We start from the raw sequence: 20,496 nt of genomic DNA on the forward strand, positions 1-20,496 counted from the left end.
GCAGCCCCCTTTCCTTGGTGGATAGGTGTTTGCAGAGTAGATAAGCCAGTCCAGGGCCTGGAAATCAGGGCCCTTTAACCGATCTGTGCCTGCTCTGTGCCTCTGGACAAGTCTTTGTTTCCCTGCAAAGGCTTGCACACTCGGATGAAGACTGCTCACCTACAGCTTGGCGTGGGCTCTCAGCATTTCCAGATAGATGTCCTGCGTCTTTGGCCACTGCCACGGTGATCTCTGGCTGGGGTGGCACTTTGTGCCCTGTACCAAGGGGCCAGAGGGCAGCAGGGGGCCTTCTTTCTAGTCGCAGGCTTGTCAAAGCCTGGAGCCTGGCAGGGAAGGGGACCTTCATGCAACTCAGCTGCTGGGTGGTTTTCTGTGATCAACAGGGGATCCATCGGCTCTGGCCCCTGGGGGTCCTTACTTTAGATTTGTCTTCCCATCTCATCACGTGACCAGTATTAGGATGCTAGGCTTCTGTCAGTAGGAACCCAGAATCCTCTGCAGTTTGGGGCTTTTGTAACTTTCTGTTGATTGTAGGAGTTGGTGAAGGGAGGGCTTCCTCATATAGTCTATCTGGTCATGTTAAGAAAGCAGCAAAATTTGGAGTCTCAAGGAGCCATGGAATGGAATGTATCTTCATCTGATTCTCCTTTCTCCTTTAAGCTCATATGCCTGTGCTGCAGACCTACACGCCTTCTGCATCTTGAAAATCATACACGGATCCAGTTAACACTTTAGATATATGATGTTTGTGACAAATATTTTTAAAATGAAATTTTTCTGATTACAAAAATAAAAGGTATTCTTTACACACCTACACACACACAAACCCACAAAACACAACACAACACCTTGGACATTTTGTGAATGAAAACAAAAAAATTCTACCACTCAGAATAAGTGTTGTTAACACTTTGGTGTTTTCTAACGATCTCGTTTTGATGCGTAGATCTCCATGTATCCATGTTTGATAATATTAGGAACAACCAGCATTGGCAATCTGACATCTTGTTTTTGTCATTAAGTCTTTGAGCTCATTTTTGTTTGTTTTTAATAGTTGAAGAATGTAATAGGAAAGGCACTGTGCTGGGCCTTGAGGTACATAGTGCACATGTGTTTGTGCACTTGCGTGTGGGGGTGTGTGTGTGTGAATTTCTGTATGCATGGTTATATTTTTCAGCTTGTTTCTAAAAGTAAAGAAGCAATAGATGCTATCTCTGCCCTCCCAGCCTTTCCAGTCTAGTAGAAGAAATAATACATGTACATAATTAACTTCAATACAGTAGCAACGTATAATAAATCACGAACTCCTCTGAGATAACTTGGAAGAGGGATGAATCTCCATATGCATATTCTGGGCACTTTCCTGTTCTACTAGCTGACATTGAAGAACTATAACAATAATCTTGAAGCTTCCCCCAATCGGTGAATGAACAATTTCTGCTTTCAAATGCAGAAATCATTGAAGGGTTTGGTAGGCCTGTGACAAAGGGATGTTGGAAGCAACCGAATTTGTGTCATTTTCTTTGTTCACCACCTATGAAAGGTCACACTGCCAATGCTTTGTTTTGTCAAAGGCAATTAGAGTCCTGGGTAGCTGTGCCACCTGTGTCTGGAATGTTTGGAGGATGAGGAATAGATGAGACGCGAAGAGTGAGAAGAGGTTTTGCTCCTCCCTTCTTGGTGTGCCATGGGAAAACACTAATTTAGAATAATTAAAGCCAAGTAATGGAGCAGCCATAATGGGACGTTAGCCATGCATGCGACACAACAGGAGACTGCCCCTGCTAATGGGGAGACAAGACCTAGTCTCTAGTCATTCAGAGACTAACTGTGAATTCTTGTAGAAAAAAGTGAGAGTTTCAGATATGAGGGGGCTGGGAGAACAGGAGTGAACCTACAAAGGATGAATGTGCCCTTCCAGTGGCTGAGGATTCCCAGGTTGTGTGTGCCACCCCGTGTATTTCACATCAGCCTGTGTATTTCACATCATTGCCGCCTTCTTTAGGGCCTGATCACTGATTTACACTATGTAGGAAATGCATCGTCCAAAGACCAGAGGGTTGCCTGTGGAGCCGAGGCTCCCCAAGACTTACCTTATTCCCCTTCTAGAAAATGGAAGTGGTATTTAGGGTCTTTCCTGGGAAGCTTTCAGGATTTTGGTGAGTTTGCTGGTACTCCCTACCCATGGGAAAGCCTATTAAATCTTGATTCATGGGGATTTCATCTAGGGAAGAAACCACTTCCCCCACCTTCCAGCAAGGATTTGCATGTGTTCTTTCTTCTCCCCTAGCGCAGATATGTTACAGGAAAGTGTACAGATCCTTATCTGGTATGCTTTCTCTAAGGAAGAGTCATGATTTTATTAGTATTCACCATTTCTGAAGGGAGGAAAATTATGACACAACAGGGTCTGGGTAACCCAACACTGGGTAGAGACAGTTCAGGGAATTCCCCCAACAGGAGCTCTCTGCTCCCGGGGCTCTGCTCAATCCACTTGGGTCTTCCGAAGGATGTAAACAATGCGCAAGTCCTGAGTATCTTTCTCATTTGCTTGCATGGAAAAATCAGACTCCTAAGTAAGTCAGGTTTCATCTTAAGAAGAGCTTCTGTGAATTTACCCTTGAACATGAGGGAGCCTTCTGTAATGGCTTAATCCCGTTCAGGTGGAAAATGATATTCTGGGTTGTCTGACCATGGGTATGTTTCTTAGCAAGACAGGTGGTGGAAATTTAGGCTGTTACAGAATAACAATGGCTAAAGCAATAATAAGCTTTCCTTTCAAGCAGAGACAAGGCAGTGAGCCCCCTTCAGACCGGGTTGTGAATTGTCATTACTGGGTAGGTAATCTGTCTTTACAACTCAGGCTGCCCGTTTTCACCATCTACAGTTCATAAAAATGTTTGTCTAGGGTGTGCACTGTGGGGAATAATGCTTTCCTTTGTGCAAAGTTGAGATTCACTTAGAAGGAAGGCCTGACCTGTTCTGACCTATGTGTCATTCTGCTGTCAAATTGAGCCTCAAAGGCAGAAAGCTATCTGACCAGGCCAGCCTCCTACTTAAAATCCCTTGGATTCAGGATGAAATCCAGATGCTTTACTGGTCTGGTCACAAACTACCCCTCTAGCCTCCTCTCTGACCATTCTTCATTTTGTCCTCTGGGTTCCAGTCATACCAAAGTACATTTTTCTTTTTTTTTTTAAGCTACTGTTTGCTGGGCCTGTTCCACACCATGAGTCAAACACTGCGCTAAGGATTTTTACATGAGTTATTTCATTTAATTCTGATGGCGGCTCCAGGAGGCAGACACACAGAGGTTCAGTAATTCACCTAAGGTCATGTAGCTAATAGGTGCTACAGTAGAATTTGAACTCACCACAGACCCCATCCCCCTAAGTGCTCGGACCCACTGCCATCTTCCTGGACAGCACCAAGCATTCTCTGGCCTTGCTGTCTCTGTTTATGCTGTTCCCTTCCTTCCTCAGAGCTTGTCATCTCCTTTATGTTATTTAGAAGTCCTTACGGAAACCACCTCTTTCAGGAAGCCCTGTACGTGACCTCCCACAGCACCTGCAGCTCTTGTCACACTGTGCGTGTGTGTGTGTGTGTAATTTTTTTTATAGCCTCCCTTCTCACTAGGCTAACCCCTCCTTTAAATTGGGATGACATCTCTTATTTCCATATCCCTACTCTGAGCTCCTCAAACTTAGGCAATCCTAAGTACATGGTAAGACAGTCAATACAATTTTTTCTTGTAGGCAATGAAAACATGATATGGGCATCTTTCTCACAGAAGAGTCTGGATGTAAGCTTTCAGGACTGGGATCGTGGTACCAGGGTGAAGGGTCCCAGGCTCCTTCTATCTTTTTCTTCTCCCATCCCAAAGGAGCTGCTCACAGTATCCATGCGGGCCTAGGTGAACCTCCACCACCAGGTTCGTCCTCTTTCAAACCAGTGCAAAGAAAGAACAGAATAAGGGGATCGCTCCCTCTTTCCTTTTAAGGACCCAACCTGGCATTTTTACTACTCTCTTCTGCTCACATTCTATTGGTCAGAACTGAGTGAAACATGGTGGTCCCTTGCTGCCAGCGAACCTGAGAAATGTATTCTGGGAGGCCAGTAGTAAAACTATTAGTCTTGCTATGTTCCCAGAGAAGAAGGGGAACGGATATCTGGGAATAACTATCAATTTCTGCCATGGTGAACAAGAATTTTAAAACCATTGTATCTTAGGTATGTATTTATGCTGTGTTGAGTTAAATCAACACGTGGATTGTTGAATTTTTAGTTTACTGAATAGTCCTTTATTTTTGAGAATTTAAAACCTTTAAATGAAGCATTTCCTGGCTAGGATAATCTGTCAGTGTATGTATTATTAAGTGAATCAGTTTGGCAGAGTGATGGAGGAAAGGCCTGTCAGAGAAGGGCTTCCTGGAGGAGAAGGAGGATCTGATGTGATTCTTAAAACACACGTAGGAGTTAGCCAGCTCAAGGCAAGCCCATGTCTCCGGGTCCAGCGGCTGCAGCGGTGGCCCGCTCTGCGTGGACTCCCGTCCACGTCACACATTTGCCGTATGACAGCACCCAGCCTCACGCCTGCACCTCAGACCTCTTGCCTTCTGTTTGGGGACTTCCTTGTTAACGTTGAGACATGGGAAGTTGTGGAAGCCCACTTGGTGCCCACACTCGCACAGCCGAAAGTGCAGGGTCTTCAACCTGAGCTGAGAAGTGATGGGTAATTTTTCTACATTTCTCTCCCAGGTGAATGAACCTGAGGTGCACTTTAAATGACCTCACGGAGGGTCGTTGGAGTGAGGTCGAGCAGTCAGATGCACTCCATGGGTCGCATCCTCACGTGGCTCTCTCTCCTTCCTTAGTTTACCCCCACCCTTCATCCCTCACTCCTGCCCCACCGACTTGCCCCCCTTAATGAAGGAGGAATACAGAAGCCTTTGCTTTTCAGACTGTGCTTTCTGGAGAACGCCTTGTTCCTCTACGTTCTATTTCCCATTCCGTCAACGACATAAATCCATTCCCTTCTTTGTTATCTATGAAAAGGGTAAGGTGCTTAGGAGCCAGCCACACAAGTACTTTCCTCCTTTCCCTGAAGGAGATTTTAACTCCTGCAAAGACTTGGAGGCTCGGGACATTTTCAGAAAGCCATTCAACCACACATTTCAATTTAGATCTCATTGATCCCATGTTAGCATGTAGAGAGAAAGTTATTAAAGTCTGTGGTTGAGTGGTTCCTGCCCTTGCCTCTGTCACGGAGGAGCTTGTCATCAGCATGGGGGAGACAGGTCAGGAGGGGGAGGGGCCGATGTCAGGCACCCCGGGGTCCTAAGGGAGCTGGAGACATTTCTCTTGAGTCAAGTTGATCTTAGGAGAGTGATCCCCCTTCCCCACCTCAGACCCACAAAAAACTTTCCCTCAGAGATTCAGCAGAGGAAAGCAACACAAAAGTCTCGTCTTGACTCTAGAGCTGCCACTTTAAATGACACTCAGAGGAAATCCTATTACCTATTGGCCAATCTTGCTTTTGCCTTTTTTTTTTTTAAATACAAGAACATGACATGAAAGAAATTTAAGAAAAAGGATAAAAGATAGCCACAGTCTCCCCTCACTTAATACAGGGCCAGGCACTTGCTGGCAGCAGATGGGATAGGTGACCTTCATGGTGTTGCCTGGGTCTAGGAGTCTGGATCTTGGCTGTGACTGTACTTCTCTTCTCTGTCCTGCTGGGGCTGGTGACAGCCCATTACCTTTCCAAGCCCTACTGTCAGCCCCCAGCTGAGCCCCAGTGTTGCCAGTCTCCCTTGTGTTTTGAGTGGACTGGATCCTGGAATGGTCTAAACCAGAGGGTGATTCCCTCATTAATCCTAAAAAGGCAACCTTATGGGTCTGGGAGCAACTTCTTGCCATAGGGGGAACGTGAATGTTTTTGATACAGTAACGAAATATGTGAGCTTAGGTTTCACTTTTCTTCCGTAACTGTAGAAAGTCAAGTGTAAAGAAGAAAATCATCAGCAATAATTGTCATATCTCAGAATTGTCAGAAATATCATAATAATCATTCTTCCTACTTGAATATATTTCCCTCTGTATATACATATAAAATGTTCTCTGCTTACCATGTGATTGCCCGAGTACCCATACTGCCTCATTAGCATGAAGCCGGGTCTCTTCCTCTTGAATTCTGTCCTATCGGAACGCCCCCCCACCCCCACCAACCACCACTTTTTGTTGAAAAGCTTCAAGAACTTCCTTGGATAGAGTGGTTTAATCCTGCTTGCAGATGCCAGGTGTCAGTAGCACCAAAACTGTGACATTCCTCTGTCACTCAATGCGTGACAGTCTTGTTTTCGAACACCAGCCAATTCTGTGCTCTGGGACAGAAGACTCGGGTGCTCTTGAAAGTGTTGTGGAGGTGATTCACATGTTAGCTTCAAGTTCACAGTCATGGGTTTTCAAAGCATGAAACAGCTGAGGAATACCACAGTTGGAGAATCTATGGTCTCCCACCAAACCCTCAAGGCCTTTGTGTTGAGTCTGGACCAAATCTCAACTAGCCCCTTCCCTCGAGGTAATTTTATATCGTGCCCTTTGTCAGCTTCTGCCAATACTGGGGCTTGCTTGGGATCACACCATGATTCTCCTAACAAATGCCCCTAACTTGAATTTCAATAAGCAAGGTGGGGCATCACAGTTCCTTCTCACCCAGAGGAGTTTGGACACTTTATGAATATGATCTTTGTGTCTGCACAGCCCTCTGGTCTTACAGGGGTGGGGGAGCCTTCATTAAGCTCTGCAGAGGATAGAGAGCAGTTACACCCTTGCTTTAGGACCATGTAGGGTCACCACTCTGTGTTTCTATTATTAAAAGGACCTAAGGACCTCTCAAGCAGTGACACATTGACAAATGTTAAACCACTGGATCTCTGAAAAAAAATTTTTTTTGCCAATTTTTTTGTTTGCCAGTTTGTGTGATGTAAATACTCTTAGGATAGTCAATTTCAACCTACTCAGTGATGCCACTGGCCTTGGAGCTGAGACCAGACGCCCACCATCAACTCCCTCTGCCCTTGGGAGTGCAGCTACCTCCAGGACTCCACTGCTTCCAGTGACCAGCAAGACAGACGTCTGCTCTGAGGACACCTCTTGTTTCTGCTACAAGAGAACTGCTGGAGGAATTTTCCAAGTAAGTAAATAAATAAAGTACACTTTATTATATACTTAAAAACGGGGACTAAACCAGACAGTATAATCTCTAAACATGATGAAAATAAAGCTCCAGATACCCAGGTTTTCTGTACTTATCAAATCCCTTAAAGAATCAGGTTTATTTTTTGTGTCTTTAGTTACTAGGTTAAAACACGTCATGCCCACACTTAAAGCACCTCCTTGCTAACCAGCGCTGTGACCTCTGTCCTGTCTCCCTCCCTTTGTCCTTCTCTCCTTCCTTCCCACCTTCCGTTGCAACTGCTGGGGAAAACGGGACATTGAGAAGCCAAGTCGGCTGTGTAGGCAGCTCTGGACTCCATCCCTAGACCGTGAAGACTCAGGATTCATATGTTGTTTAAAGCTGTGTGATATTTCAATGAAGGGCCAGAGGTTGTAATCAGTATCCAGTGACATCAGTTTCCTTTAGGGATCTCAACTTGTAAATTATGATATACATTTGTTTTAATATCAAACTTGAGAGTTTTGCCTCAAAAGAGTATCTAGGGATTGGAAAAACAAACAAACAAATGAGAAATGTCAAGTTAGACTATAATCAGCAGCTCCCCACTTTTCAGTGGTTATTTTGAAAAATGACCATTAGTGCTAAGCTACAGGCTGCCCCCCACCCCCAGACCCCTAGCCCCTGTCACAGAGAGCGCCCCCCTCTGGGGTAGCTTCCTCCCATCACGTTTCTTTTGTCTTCTGGGGATTTTTTTGCCTATGGCCTTCAACATGTGTGCTGGTGAGATATAATTTAGTCAAAATAGGGGACGGCTGGTAGGTTCTGTGTTTTTATTCAACATATTTTTATTCTGAGCTTACAATGTGCCAGGCACTGTATTAAGTGCTAAGATTTATCAGTGAACAAAAGAGACAAAAATTCCCATGCTCGTGGAGTTTACATCCTAGGGAAGAAGGGCAGACGATGAATGAGTGAGTGAGTGAATGAATGAGGGACTGAATGAATGAGGGAGGGAGGGAGTGAATGAGTGAATGAATGTGGCACAAACAAGGACCAATGGCCTGCGGGGACAGCATTCACGAGGAAGCAGAGGTGTCCTGAGTCTCACAGAAAGGCTCTGAAACTCTGATATCCTGCCACAGACTCCGGAAGGGCACGGTCTGGGTTTCCAGAGATGTCAGAGCAGCGCTCAGCTTTGATGTCACCTCCTGCCTTGCCCCTCAAGACTCCCAACTTGGAGGTCCGGGAGCATGGCCAGTCTCCCGGGCCCAAGGTCCCTTAGAAAAAGCAGCTGACCTCCCTTCCTCTCCCCGACCAAGTCTCCTATCTCCCATTAAGGCAGCGTACACAGGTGTCAGTGGAACAAAGAGGGGAAGAGCCCCAGACAAAATCAGAAGCCCCAGCTTCTAGCCGTGGCCTTGCAATTTAATCACCATAAGACTTCGAACAGCTTGCTTACCTTCTCTGAAGCTCTTTCCTCACCTGGAAAACACCTACTAAATCCAACTTCAATCCACACCAATAGCTGCTACAACACTATTTAAATGCAATTTTTAAAAGATTATTTTGATTATGACCTAAAACATCAAGTGACGGAGGTGGGTCAGTCTAGAAATTTGTCATGTGTTTCTCTCTCTTGCTATGTAAACAGCATTTCCAGTACAATATTAGACACTGAAGCTATTCCCAAGTGGGGATTTAAATCAAATATCAAAGAAGCATGTGTGATAGCTGGTGGTGGGAGGGTGAGACTTCTGCCTGTGAACCTCTTCTGTGGTAGCAGAGGGCTCTTGGGGTTTGACCCAGGAGAAAGGTCACAGCGGGTGCTGCCTTGTGCCAGGTTGCTGAAAGGAATGAGAGGTTCCCAGGATGCTATAGGGCTCAGGGGAAGATGGGGTTGGGCGGGTGACAGAATGTTCAGGTTTAGGAGGGAGCACTGGGGGAAAGACTGCTTCAGTCAATGTGGATAGTGGCCTTGTATAAGTCTGAACCTCCCTGCCATCTTGCATTAAATTCTGTTTTCTGGGGGCGCCTGGCTGACTCAGTCAGTGAGACATGTGACTCTCGATGTCGGGGTTGTGAGTTTGAGCCCCATGCTTGGTGTAGAGATTACTTAAAAAAAAAATAAGATAAAATCTTTTTTCTTTTTTTTAAAGATTTTACTTATTTATTTGACACTCAGAGATCACAAGTAGACAGAGAGGCAGGCAGAGAGAGAGGAGGAAGCAGACTCCCCACTGAGCAGAGAGCACGATGCGGGCTTGATCCCAGGACCCTGGGATCATGACCTGAGCCGAAGGCAGAGGCTTTAACCCACTGAGCCACTCAGGCACCCCAAAATAAGATAAAATCTTAAATAATTCTGCCCTATGGAATTTTTTTGAAGATTTTATTTATTTGAGAGAGAGGGAAACAGAACACAAGAAGGGGTAGAGGGGTGGTGGGGGAGGGAGATGCAGACTCCTTGAGGAGCAGGGAGCCCGATATGGGACTCGATCCCAGGACCCGGAGATCATGATCTGAGCCGCCGAAGGCAGACCCTTAACCAGTTGAGCCAATCACGTGCCCCAAAAACAACTATTTTGAACACTAAAGTTTGAGTCATTTTTTTTCATTACTTGTTTCACTACAGTCTGAAGGAGCCTAAAGTTGTTCATGGAATTCCTGTCTTCCTAATACTAGTAGTAGTTTGTGGGTTGTAGTTATTTCAAAATGAGAAAACTGAGGGGTGCCTGGGTGGCTCAGTGTGTTGAGCCTTTGCCTTCGGCTTGGGTCATGATCTAAGGGTCCTGGGATGGAGCCCCGAGTCAGGCTCTCTGCTCAGTGGGGAGCCTGCTTCCCCCTCCCTCTTTGCCTGCTTGTGATCTCTCTCTCTCTGTGTCAAATGGACAAATAAAATCTTTAAAAAAAAAATGAGAAAACTGAAGCTTGGGGCAGGAATACCGTTTCCTTCTGAAACAAAATGATAAGCCAGATTTAACACAAGGAGTCAGCTATTCTGACTGAACGGGTATCTGTTACAGCTTTATTATAAAATGTGTACAGTTACTAGGCTGTACTGTTTTCTGTCTTCTCTGGGAAGCTTGCCCCTTATCAGTCTGTCTTGAGGTACCCTGGAGGGTCCTTCTCCTCCCTCTTATTGTGGTCCTCCCTCCCTTCTTCCCCCCTCCCCACGCCCATCAGCATCACCCCTGCTTTGTTCTCTATCCTTTCTCATAAAAAATGGGAGCTGTTTGAGTAGATAACCAAAAGATACCTTTCCATCGACACCAAAGGACTGATTAAATCTATTTCTCTCAGGCCAAAAGATGACTCACAGGCAAGTTTGTGAAAAGACGCAGAGCAAAATGGAAGGGACTGGATTTTATGATTTTAAGAGTTGTTTGCTTAGTAACAGACTCTATGTAAACAAAACTGTCCAGAAGCTCTCTGATGATTTCTGGGGAGAAGAAGCTAGGAAAAAAACAACCCAGATGTGGCCTGTTGGTTGGAACGTACATTTCCTTGGTGGGTCCTGGAAAGGGGTACCACGCTGAGGGCAGAACAAGGAGATCCATCATACTTGACGTCCTGGGATTGGTTAAATTCTTGGATAACGATTTCATTTTTTTTCCATATGCTCGCAGCCTCAACCTGAGTGTGCAGGGCAAAGTGACCCAGACCATGATAAGGAGCAAAGTGTTTTCCTGTGCTGTACCATTCCTGTTTCAAAATAGCAAATCTCATTCTGTGGACGAAATTTCAAATTGACTTTTCATTTTACATGCCGGTAGCTTCGGGCAGCTGTAACTAACTTTGAGCCGTGATTACAGCCTTGTACAGGTAACAATGTTCTGCATTTTGATTAAATTTATTAAATTCGGGTTCTGGAGTCTCTTATGGATAATGTTATTCTGAACCAGATTTGGTTAGGAAGTGACTCTGTGTACACGTGCGCACACACCTCGTCGTGAGCTTGGCATTGCCTGCATGAACCGACAGCAGCTATGTCCAGTTACGGTGACGGTTGGGTTCACTTTGCCAGCTCATCTGCACACCTCTTCCCCCCACCCCCACCCTTGCCTCTGTGGCTTTAAATTGCTTAGTTAGTGCATCTGTCTTACTTTTAAGTAGCAGCCAGGCAGGTTGCTCACCTGCCACTTTTGTTTTGCCCATTAGGGCTCCCCTGTCTTTCTGCCTGGTCAAGTCTGATTAACTCCTACAGTGCGGTGAACTTGGGTGTCCCTGGGAGCCCCCGAGGGAGAGGAAGGGGCCAGCTGTCTCCCTCTTGTGGGGTTATAATCACATGCAAAAGAAAAGATAATTCAAGGTCAAAGGACTTAATTGGGTTGGGGAAGAGTCTGAGTTCAGGGTATGAAACAAATCAAATGCCAGTGTCTTTGTAGGGAGCTGTGTTGGTTATTTTGGGGGTGGGGGATGGTGAGGAAACCTTTACCACTTCCCAACCCCAGAAACAGTTACACCTCTCAAAACATGCTGGTTAGAGGCAGAGATGTTTTGTCTCTGCAGACCTGTCAGATCCTTATTATTTTACTATGGTCCCTTTCACAGGAATGGTTTTGGTACCCCTTATAAATAGCTATTTTTTATAATAACCATAATGACATATAATTTATATTCCATAAAGTTTACCTGTTTAAATGTTCATTATTATATGTAGAGAGTGTGTAACCATCACCATAATCTCATTTTAGAACACTTCTTCATCCCCCAAAAGGAACCTAGTACCCGTTAGCAGTCACTGCCGATCCCCACTCCCCACCTGCACACTTCTCCTCCTTCCCCTACCCCCCACCTTAGGCAACCATTAATCTACTTTATGCCTCTATAGATTTGACTGTTCTGGTCACTTTATATAAATGGAAGCATACAATAAGTGGTCTTTTGTGACTAACTTCTTTCCCTTAGCATAATCTTTTGAAATTCACCTATGTAATAGTCAACTATGATATAGTTGTCTGTTCGTTTTTATGGCTGAGTAATATCCCATTATAGCAATATATGATTTTTTGTTTATTCATTTATCAGGTGATGGACCTTTGACTTGTTTCTACTTTTTTGACTATTATAAATCATGCTGACATAAGTAGTTGTATGCAAATTTTTTATGTGGACATACGTTTTTGTTTTTCTGGAGTTACATACCTGGAAATCGAATTGCTAGGTAATAGGGTAACTTTGTATTTAACATTTTGAGGAACTGCCAAACTGTTTTCTAATGTGGCTGCACTATTTTATATTTCCACCAGTAATGAGTGTTCTAACTTCTTAGTATACTCAGCAACACTTGTCTTTTTTATTATAACCATCCCAGTGAGTGTAAAGTGGTATCTCATTACTCTAATAGCTAATAATGTTGAAAATCATTTTGTGTGCCTATTGAGTCATTTGTAGATCTTCTTTAGAAAAATGTCTATTCAAATCACTTGTGTGTTTAAAACTGGGCTGTCTTATTAGTGAATTATGCAAGTTCTTTATATATTCTGGATACAAGTCTCTTATCAGACACATGATTTGTAAATATTGCCTTTCCATGATGGTTGTCCTTGGAGTACAAAAGTTTTAATGAGAAAGTCCAATTTATCAATCTTGTCTTTTGTTGCTTATGTTTTTGATATTGCATCTAAGATATCACTACCTAAAACAAAATCACAAGGATTTCTTCCTATGCTTTCTTCTAAAGTGGTATATTTTTAGCCTTTACACTTAAATCTATGGCCCACTTTGAGTTAAATTTTTGCATATGGTGTATGGTTGGGGTCCAAAAGCATTTATTGCATGTCGATAACAAGCTGTCCCAGTGTTTGTTGAAAAGACCATTCTTTCCCCCGTTGAATTGTCTTGGCCTCTTTGTAAAAAATCAACTAACTATAAAATTTAGGGTTCATTTCTAGGTTCATAACTCCATTCCATTGATCTATATGACTATCCTCAAATATCTTCTTTGGAAAAATCTTTTTATTAACTATAACATATACAGAAAAGAGCCTAATTTTAAGTGCATATTTTTGAAAAAATTTTGCAAATGAATGCAACTGTGTAGCCAGCACCCAGATTTAGAAATAAAACATTATTACTTCCCCACTAAACTCCTTACTGCTTTTTAGTCACTGCCCCCCAAAGGTACATACTCTCCTGACCTTTATCACCACAGATCAGTTTTATCTGTTTTTGAACTATATATAAATGGATCCTTATAGAACGGGCTATTTCCTGTTTGGGTTTTTTTTTTTTTTCCCCTTCATCATTATGTTTGTGAGCTCCATCAGTGTTTTTTCATGTACAAGTATTTCATTAGTAACTAATATGATTTTTGGATTTGTATTATATAATATTATTTAAGGATATATGCAATTCAAAAAACCAGTACTTTCTTTTTTTAAAAACGATGTATTTATTTATTTGAGAGAGAGAGAGTGAGCAAGTGAATGCTCATGCAGGTGGAGAGACAGAATCCCAAGTAGACTCCCTGTTGAACATGGAGCTCAAGGTCGGGCTCAGTCTTATGATCTTGAGATCATGACCTGAAATCAAGAGTCAGAGGCACAACTGACTGAGCCACTTGGGTGCCCCTACAAACCAATATTTTCCAAATGACAAATGCATGGGAAAGATCCACTTATGGTACAATATAAATGAATGGATTTTGATGTAACAGCATTTGAAGAATTCATTGATATGATTCCAGTTTCTACACTGTAACTAATGTTTAAAACATGACCACTTGAAGAGTTTTGGTGTAGTATCAAAGAAGAATAGCCACAAGCTGTTACATTTCTCCTTCCTTTTCCTGTTATATATCTATATAGAGACGATTTTCTTCATGCATTTTAATCTAAAAACATATCACAACAAATTAAATGCAGAGACAAATGTGAGAATATAACTATCTTCTATTAAGTTGGCCATTAAACAGATTTACAGAAATGTAAAATAATGACACCCTTTTCATTATTTTTTTTCTTTGGAAAATATAGTTGTTTTTCATAAAATACTGTCTTGGGTTAATATGTGATAAGTTTCACCACTGCTATCTTAAATGAATTAATATTTAAATAATTTTTAGTTTTTGTTTCTAATAGGACAAGTATTAATTGATACTACTCAGATAAACAGAAGCTCTTTGCGGGGCTCACTGATAATTTATAAAAGCATAGAAGTGTACTGAGACCAAAAAGCTTAAGAACCACTGGTCTAGGGGCAGCTGGGCATTTAACATATAAGCTTATAAATAAGCACGTCATTGTAAATCGTGGCAAATGGTATAAAGATTAGGATGCTAAGAGAAGTGAACTAGGGGAGCTATTGGAAGGAGGGTGACATCAGAGAAGGAACCTCTGAAGAAGTGGTTTCCAGCAGAGATCTGAAGAGCAAGATCGTTGTGGGCAGAGGGAACAGTAGAGGCAATGCCCCTGAAGTGGGGGTGAGTGTGGCTTAGGTGGAGTACGGTGATGAGAAGGAAAGTGGCATGAGATGAACCAGGAGCTGAATCCTACAGGCTCTTGTAGATTATGTTAAGATTTTGGTATTTTGTCCTCATTACATGAAAATGAATTCATAACATAGTAATATGAATTGTTATAATATGGTCAGATTCCAGTATTAGAAAGAGGACTGGTTGCTTTGTTGAAAAAGGACCGGAAGGGGATAAGAGAGAAGTAAGGGGAACACTTGGGTGGCTATTGTAATAGTCCAGCAGAGAGCCAGGGGGTGCCCATGCCAGGAAGGGGGTGGTGCATGTGGGGCTGTTTTGAAGTTAACATTTATAGTTCTTGCTGCCCCCAATGGAGCAGGAGAGAAAGGAAGACTCCTAGGTTAGAATACTTCTGCTCACCATGCTTAGAGATACCAGTTCCAAGTATCACAAAGATTGAATAACCCTTACATCAATTTTATAATTATTTACTGGGTTTTTGTGTGTGTAACTGAATCACCCACATTCACTTGGTAATTAGATTTGATCATGGGATTGAAAAAAGTCCCTCTCACAGCACCACCTTGTGGACAGTAGTGAGAAGTTTTCTCATCAGCTTCAGTAACAGAAAAAAGACACAAAGTTCTCCAAGAGGCTCACCAGTTGTCAGCCATTCTATGTCCTTCTGGAAAGGAGATTGGGTATGATTACATTCTACAGAATTAAAGTTGAACTGCTATCCTAAAAATAACTGTCCGGATTTATTCAGACTTGATCCCCTCTGGTTGACTTTAACATTAAGAGTCATTGACTGAAAATACCTTTTATTTAGGTATCACCAGCTGGCTGCCTCTTGTACCTGTCTGCTCCTTCTCTGCCTCTTTTCCAGGCTCATCACACCTGACTTGACTGCTGACGCTGGAATTCCTCAGGGCTCAGTTGGAGCCCCAGCCCTCTTCTTGTTTCCTATTCTTCTTTAGGCACATTTATTCCAGACCCTCATGCTCCTTCCCATCAAGACTCCCAGATGTAATTCTCTGATCCAAGCCTCTCCTCTGAGTGCCAGGTCCCCCTTTCTAGTCCCCTGTTCCTCCTCTTCATGTGAATGTTCCATCCAAGACTGAATCTGGGATTTCTTCCTTTCCACATCTGCCAATCTTTTAGTGATTCCAAATTCTCTGGAGGCCCAAACTTCCACCTGTTTTCAAATCAGAAACTTGGAAGTCATGCTTGAGTCCTCCCTCCCCCTACCCTTGAGTCCTCCCTCCCCAGCCAATCTCTTGGTCTTGTCTGTTTTACCGATAGGTAGCTCCCCAGTGGCCCACTTTGGTCTGCTTTTATTGCCACTGTTTTTTCTGGCCATCTCTTCCCTGTACCACAGCTATAGTCTCCTAACTTGTCTCTACATCCCCTCCAGGCTCTCTATAGCCCATTCTCCACACCGAGGCATTTTTTTTCAAAATGCAAATCTTACCAGGTCACTTAAAACCTTCCAAGGTTGTCCTGTGGTCAGTCCTTCCCTCCCCCCACCACAAGCTGCTTCCCAGCCACTCTCCACCTTGCCCCCTGCACCTCAGCCCCACTGGCTTCTCTGGTCCCTAAGCACTGTCACCGCAGGGCTCTGCCCCTGCTCATCCCTCCATGACCCTCCTGGTTTTTCTACTTAGCTTCCTACCTCAGCTTAACCATCTGTTTGCAGAGAAACCTTTTCCTGGACTTCCAGGCCTTTATTCTAAGATACTATGCATCGGAAATCCCTTCCCTCTGACCACTTATCTCAGTTTTCAAGTTTATATTCATTAAAGTGGTGTTCCAATTAATGCCATCTCCTCAGAAGAGCTTAAGCTCTGTGAGAGAGGAGGGCCCAGGCTGACTGTCTCACCATATTTCTCCAGCACCCAGCGGAGTGCCTGGCACATAGGGAACGTTAGAAAAGTTCCCTGAGTGAATGAATGAACGGTTGTGTCTCCAAGGCCCTGAAAAGGCAATTACAACAGTCAACAGTTTGTGTTACTTATTTGTAAATAAAATCAGGTCCAGGTATGACTGCAGGTTGCACATAGCTGGTGAACCCAATGCCAAACCATGTCAGTGTGGGGGAAGGGACTCTCAGGCTGCCCGTCCCCGGCCAGCTCCCACCCTGTCTTGCCACTGTGGTGAACATGTACTCACAAAAGTCATTCGCGCGTCTTCTCTAGGAACAGACAATAATTTTGAGGGACATAGAGTCCTAGTCAATACTGAGGAGAACAAACTATTTACCATCTCCTCAAGGACATTGTCCCACTATGGATACAGTTAGTTTACATAACTATTCAGAAAAATTACTCACTTCTGTATTCAAGCATATAACTTTTTCCGGACTGATTAAGAAGCTGACAGGACATGGCGCACCTGGGTGGTGCAGTCCGTTAAGTTTGGTTTTGGCTCAGGCTGTGATCTCAGGGTTGGGAGATCCAGCCCTGCGCTGGGCTCCAAGCTCAGCAGGGTGTCTACTTGAGAGGCTCTCTCTCTCCCTCTGGCCCCCACCTTGTGCTCTTTCTCCCTCTCTCTCTAAAATAAATAAATATACCTAAAATTAAAAAGAAGAAGAAGAAGAAAAAAGAAGCAGCAGCTGAAAGGACAATTGAAGTCATTTTTCTCAAAACACAGAAAGTTCAAAGGTGATCTGATATCCCAGGACATTTTTAGCTCCTTTTAAATAACATGTTTCCACCTTTCAAAAAAAATTACTGGCTGCCCTGCTAATAAGACAAAATAAAAACTCATTTTCCAACATTGACATGAAAAGTGATTAATACCTTTATATATATCAAAATTATTATACCTTTAGATATAAAACATACGTTCTTAATCTTTCCTCTATTATTTTACTTATTTATAGATTTGTTCCAGGAGTAATTTAAGACAAGTTACAACACATAAAATATGGCAAAGGAACACAAATTATAAATAAATTAGAAATTCAAAGGAAAAATAGGATAGGGACCAAAAATAGACTCAGAAATGAGGCCAATTAAAAATGCCTTTTGTCAGGATGACAGACCAGTTGTCTACACAACAGTCATCTCAACCTTCTTCCTTCTGCAGAGCCCCGATTTTGTTCTGGTAACAAGTGTCCTGCTCTCAGCCTCAGGAAATGAATCACGATTGACCTAAGAGAGTCATGGATCCCTTGCTGGACCATTCTTGTTGGAAAAGCACGTCCTTATTGTTTGAGACATTTTGAATGAAATCTCTTAATCGTGGCTGGGAACGTCCTCCCTGAAGTACGTGCTGTTGTCTGTCATTGTCCCTACACTTACCAGCGGTCCACTCCAACAGGCACATTTGGTTAGAAATGACTCGGTATCCATAAAACAAAAACCAGGCCTGCACCTCAGGAAAAGCACCATATTGCTAAAACTAATACCAAATAAAACAAGGGTCCAGAAGGATCTGCGTATTTATCCAATGGCTATCACATCCCTCATCAGAACATCAAAGTAATAAAGATACCGTAATCAGCAATCCAAGCCAACTTGGCTTTCTTTTTTGACATAGTTTATTATTCACCTTGAAGTTTCATTTTCTCCATGCTCCTTAAGTTAAAACATTATTCTTTGAGCCAAATGAAAATGCATTTCACAAATTAATTTGGGCAATGGGCTCGGAAAAGGTGTTCTTCGCAATCTAACCTTTGGCTTGTGAATACAGAGACCTAAGTCTGAGAGTTGGCAGATCAGTGGAGTGGGTTTGGAAAAAGGTCTAAATGGTTTCCATGTACTTTTAAAAGAAAGAATAGGTGTCTTACTCTGTGTATTTCTTCAGAAAAAGTGTAGGCATTCAATAGGACTGGGAAACATTTACATTCTAAAAAGGATTGTTTCCCTTTAAACAATGACGTAAGAAGAGAATCTATTTTTATATATAATTTTATTTTACCTAGGAATAAAACTTCTTTCTCAGTTTATCTGTTTGTCTGTCTATGTATTTATATTCAGCTTATAAAGACAAGAAACAAACATAGCACTGGTAGAAGGAATGTCTCCTCCTATGTGCTCACCTTGACTTGAACCCATAAGCCAATGACTTTCGCTGCCACTCTACCAGGAATAGTCCCTGCCCCAAGCCCAAAGAAGCCCATTTACTATTTTAATGACCAGAACCTGCTAATGTGGACATGTGAAATGTAACCTTGGAAAAGAATGCTCTCCATACCGGGAAGTCTTTGAGAAGGCTTGAGTTCTTGCCATAACTAAAAATCTGATGATGCATCACTGATGACTTCATCCCCAAATGAAAGCTAGCTGCCTGCGTCCATCATCCTCAGGGAGAATCACACCAAGAAAAGACTGATCGAAAATAACAGTCAAGAAAGACACTTCTTTTGCTCTATTGAATAAAAGGAAGGGATACACTTTGCGGCCCCTGCTGGAAGGGCCTATGTTTCTTCAGCAGCACCGATAACAGCAGCAGAGGGCTTCGCAAAGACCAAAATAAAGGGGGGGGGGGGTGCAAAAAGAAAAAAGTGGAGTTTTTCACTGGGGTTCATGAATGAGGAATGTAGAAGTAAAGCATCTACCCCCATATGAGGCTTTGTGCCAAGCAACTCAACTTCAGAAATCGCTGCACATCCTGGCTCTCTCTTTAGAGGAAGGGAACGGTTCCATGCCAGTTGATGGTGGCTTCTCTCCACTTGGTTCTGATTGCCATCTCCACTGGAGAAAACTGTCTTCCTGGTACATGTTCATCTTCATGTTGGTTCCTTTCCCAGTGATGGGAGTGAGTATCTGAGTGAGGAACAGCCAGCATTTTTAAAAAAAAATATTTTATTTATTTGTTTGAGAGAGAGAGAGAGAGAGAATGAGCAAGAGAGAGAGAATGAGCGAGAGAGAGCTGGGGGAGGGGCAGAGGGAGAGGGGGAAACAGGCTCCCCGCTGAGCAGGGAGCCTACCTGGGGCTTTATCTCAGGACCCTGGTATCAGAACCTGAGTCAAAGTCAGACACCTAACTGAGCCGCCCAGGCACTCCAAACGGCCAGCATTTAGGCCCTTGCCTGTATACACCATTCCAGAGGAAGCCAGGAAGGAAGAAAAACACGATGGGTGGGCAGGAATTGGGCTCAGTGAACTGTGTTCCTAGAATTGGTTAAGCAGAGGGGGATTCCAGTAGATGGTATATAGAAATGCCCTATACAGAACAAGTCTGTGGTAGGATGTGTATTTTTTGAAACATGAATATTGGTATATCATGTGATGCACATTCCAGCACCATGATGTGACACATAGAGCCAAGCGTAGGCTAAGGAAGTTATCAGGAAAGCCAGGAGGAAGGAGAGCTCATCACTTCTCAATGCATCTAAGAGTACATTTACATTTTTGTGTGAAGGGTGAGGTAGTTTAGTGAAGTGCTCAAGAACAGGGTTCAAGGGGCACCTGGGTGGCTCAGTGGGTTAAGCCGCTGCCTTCGGCTCAGGTCATGATCTCAGGGTCCTGGGATCGAATCCCGCATCGGGCTCTCTGCTCAGCAGGGATCCTGCTTCCTCCTCTCTCTCTCTGCCTACTTGTGATCTCTCTCTGTCAAATAAATAAATAAAATCTTTAAAAAAAAAAAAAAAAGAACAGGGTTCAAGAACCAGCTTTGTCTTAGGGTACCTGGATGGCGCAGTTGGTTAAGCATCTGCCTTCAGCTCAGGTCATGATCCTGGAGTCGTGGGATCAAACCCTGCATTGGGCTCCCTACTCAGGGGGCATCTGCTTTTACCTCTGCCCCTCATCTTGCTTGTGTTCTCTCTCTGTATCTTTCAAATAAATAAAATCTTTTAAAAGAGAGAGAGAGAGAGAACCACCTTTGTCTCATATGCCATTTGAGAATGTACTTAACATCTCTCAGCCTCATTTATTCAATTAGCAACTGTTTA

The 20,496-nt window shown here is 43.3% G+C and overlaps 1 protein-coding gene across 1 annotated transcript in view; it reads right to left on the reverse strand.

Annotated features, from left to right (window-relative positions):
- Nucleotides 1–19,084: 19,084 nt before the first annotated feature.
- MINDY4B (MINDY family member 4B) overlaps nt 19,085–20,496 on the reverse strand; it is a 35,842-nt gene continuing 34,430 nt past the window's right edge. The window contains exon 12 of the mRNA XM_045088165.1: nt 19,085–19,366. Within this exon, the coding sequence (XP_044944100.1) occupies nt 19,224–19,366 (143 nt within the window). The 3' untranslated portion in view covers nt 19,085–19,223. The remainder of the gene's footprint in view (nt 19,367–20,496) is intronic.

The sequence above is a fragment of the Mustela putorius genome, unplaced genomic scaffold (genome assembly GCF_011764305.1).
Source record: "Mustela putorius furo isolate JIRA1106 unplaced genomic scaffold, ASM1176430v1.1 tig00003834_pilon_pilon_pilon, whole genome shotgun sequence".
Taxonomy (NCBI): Eukaryota; Metazoa; Chordata; class Mammalia; order Carnivora; family Mustelidae; genus Mustela; species Mustela putorius.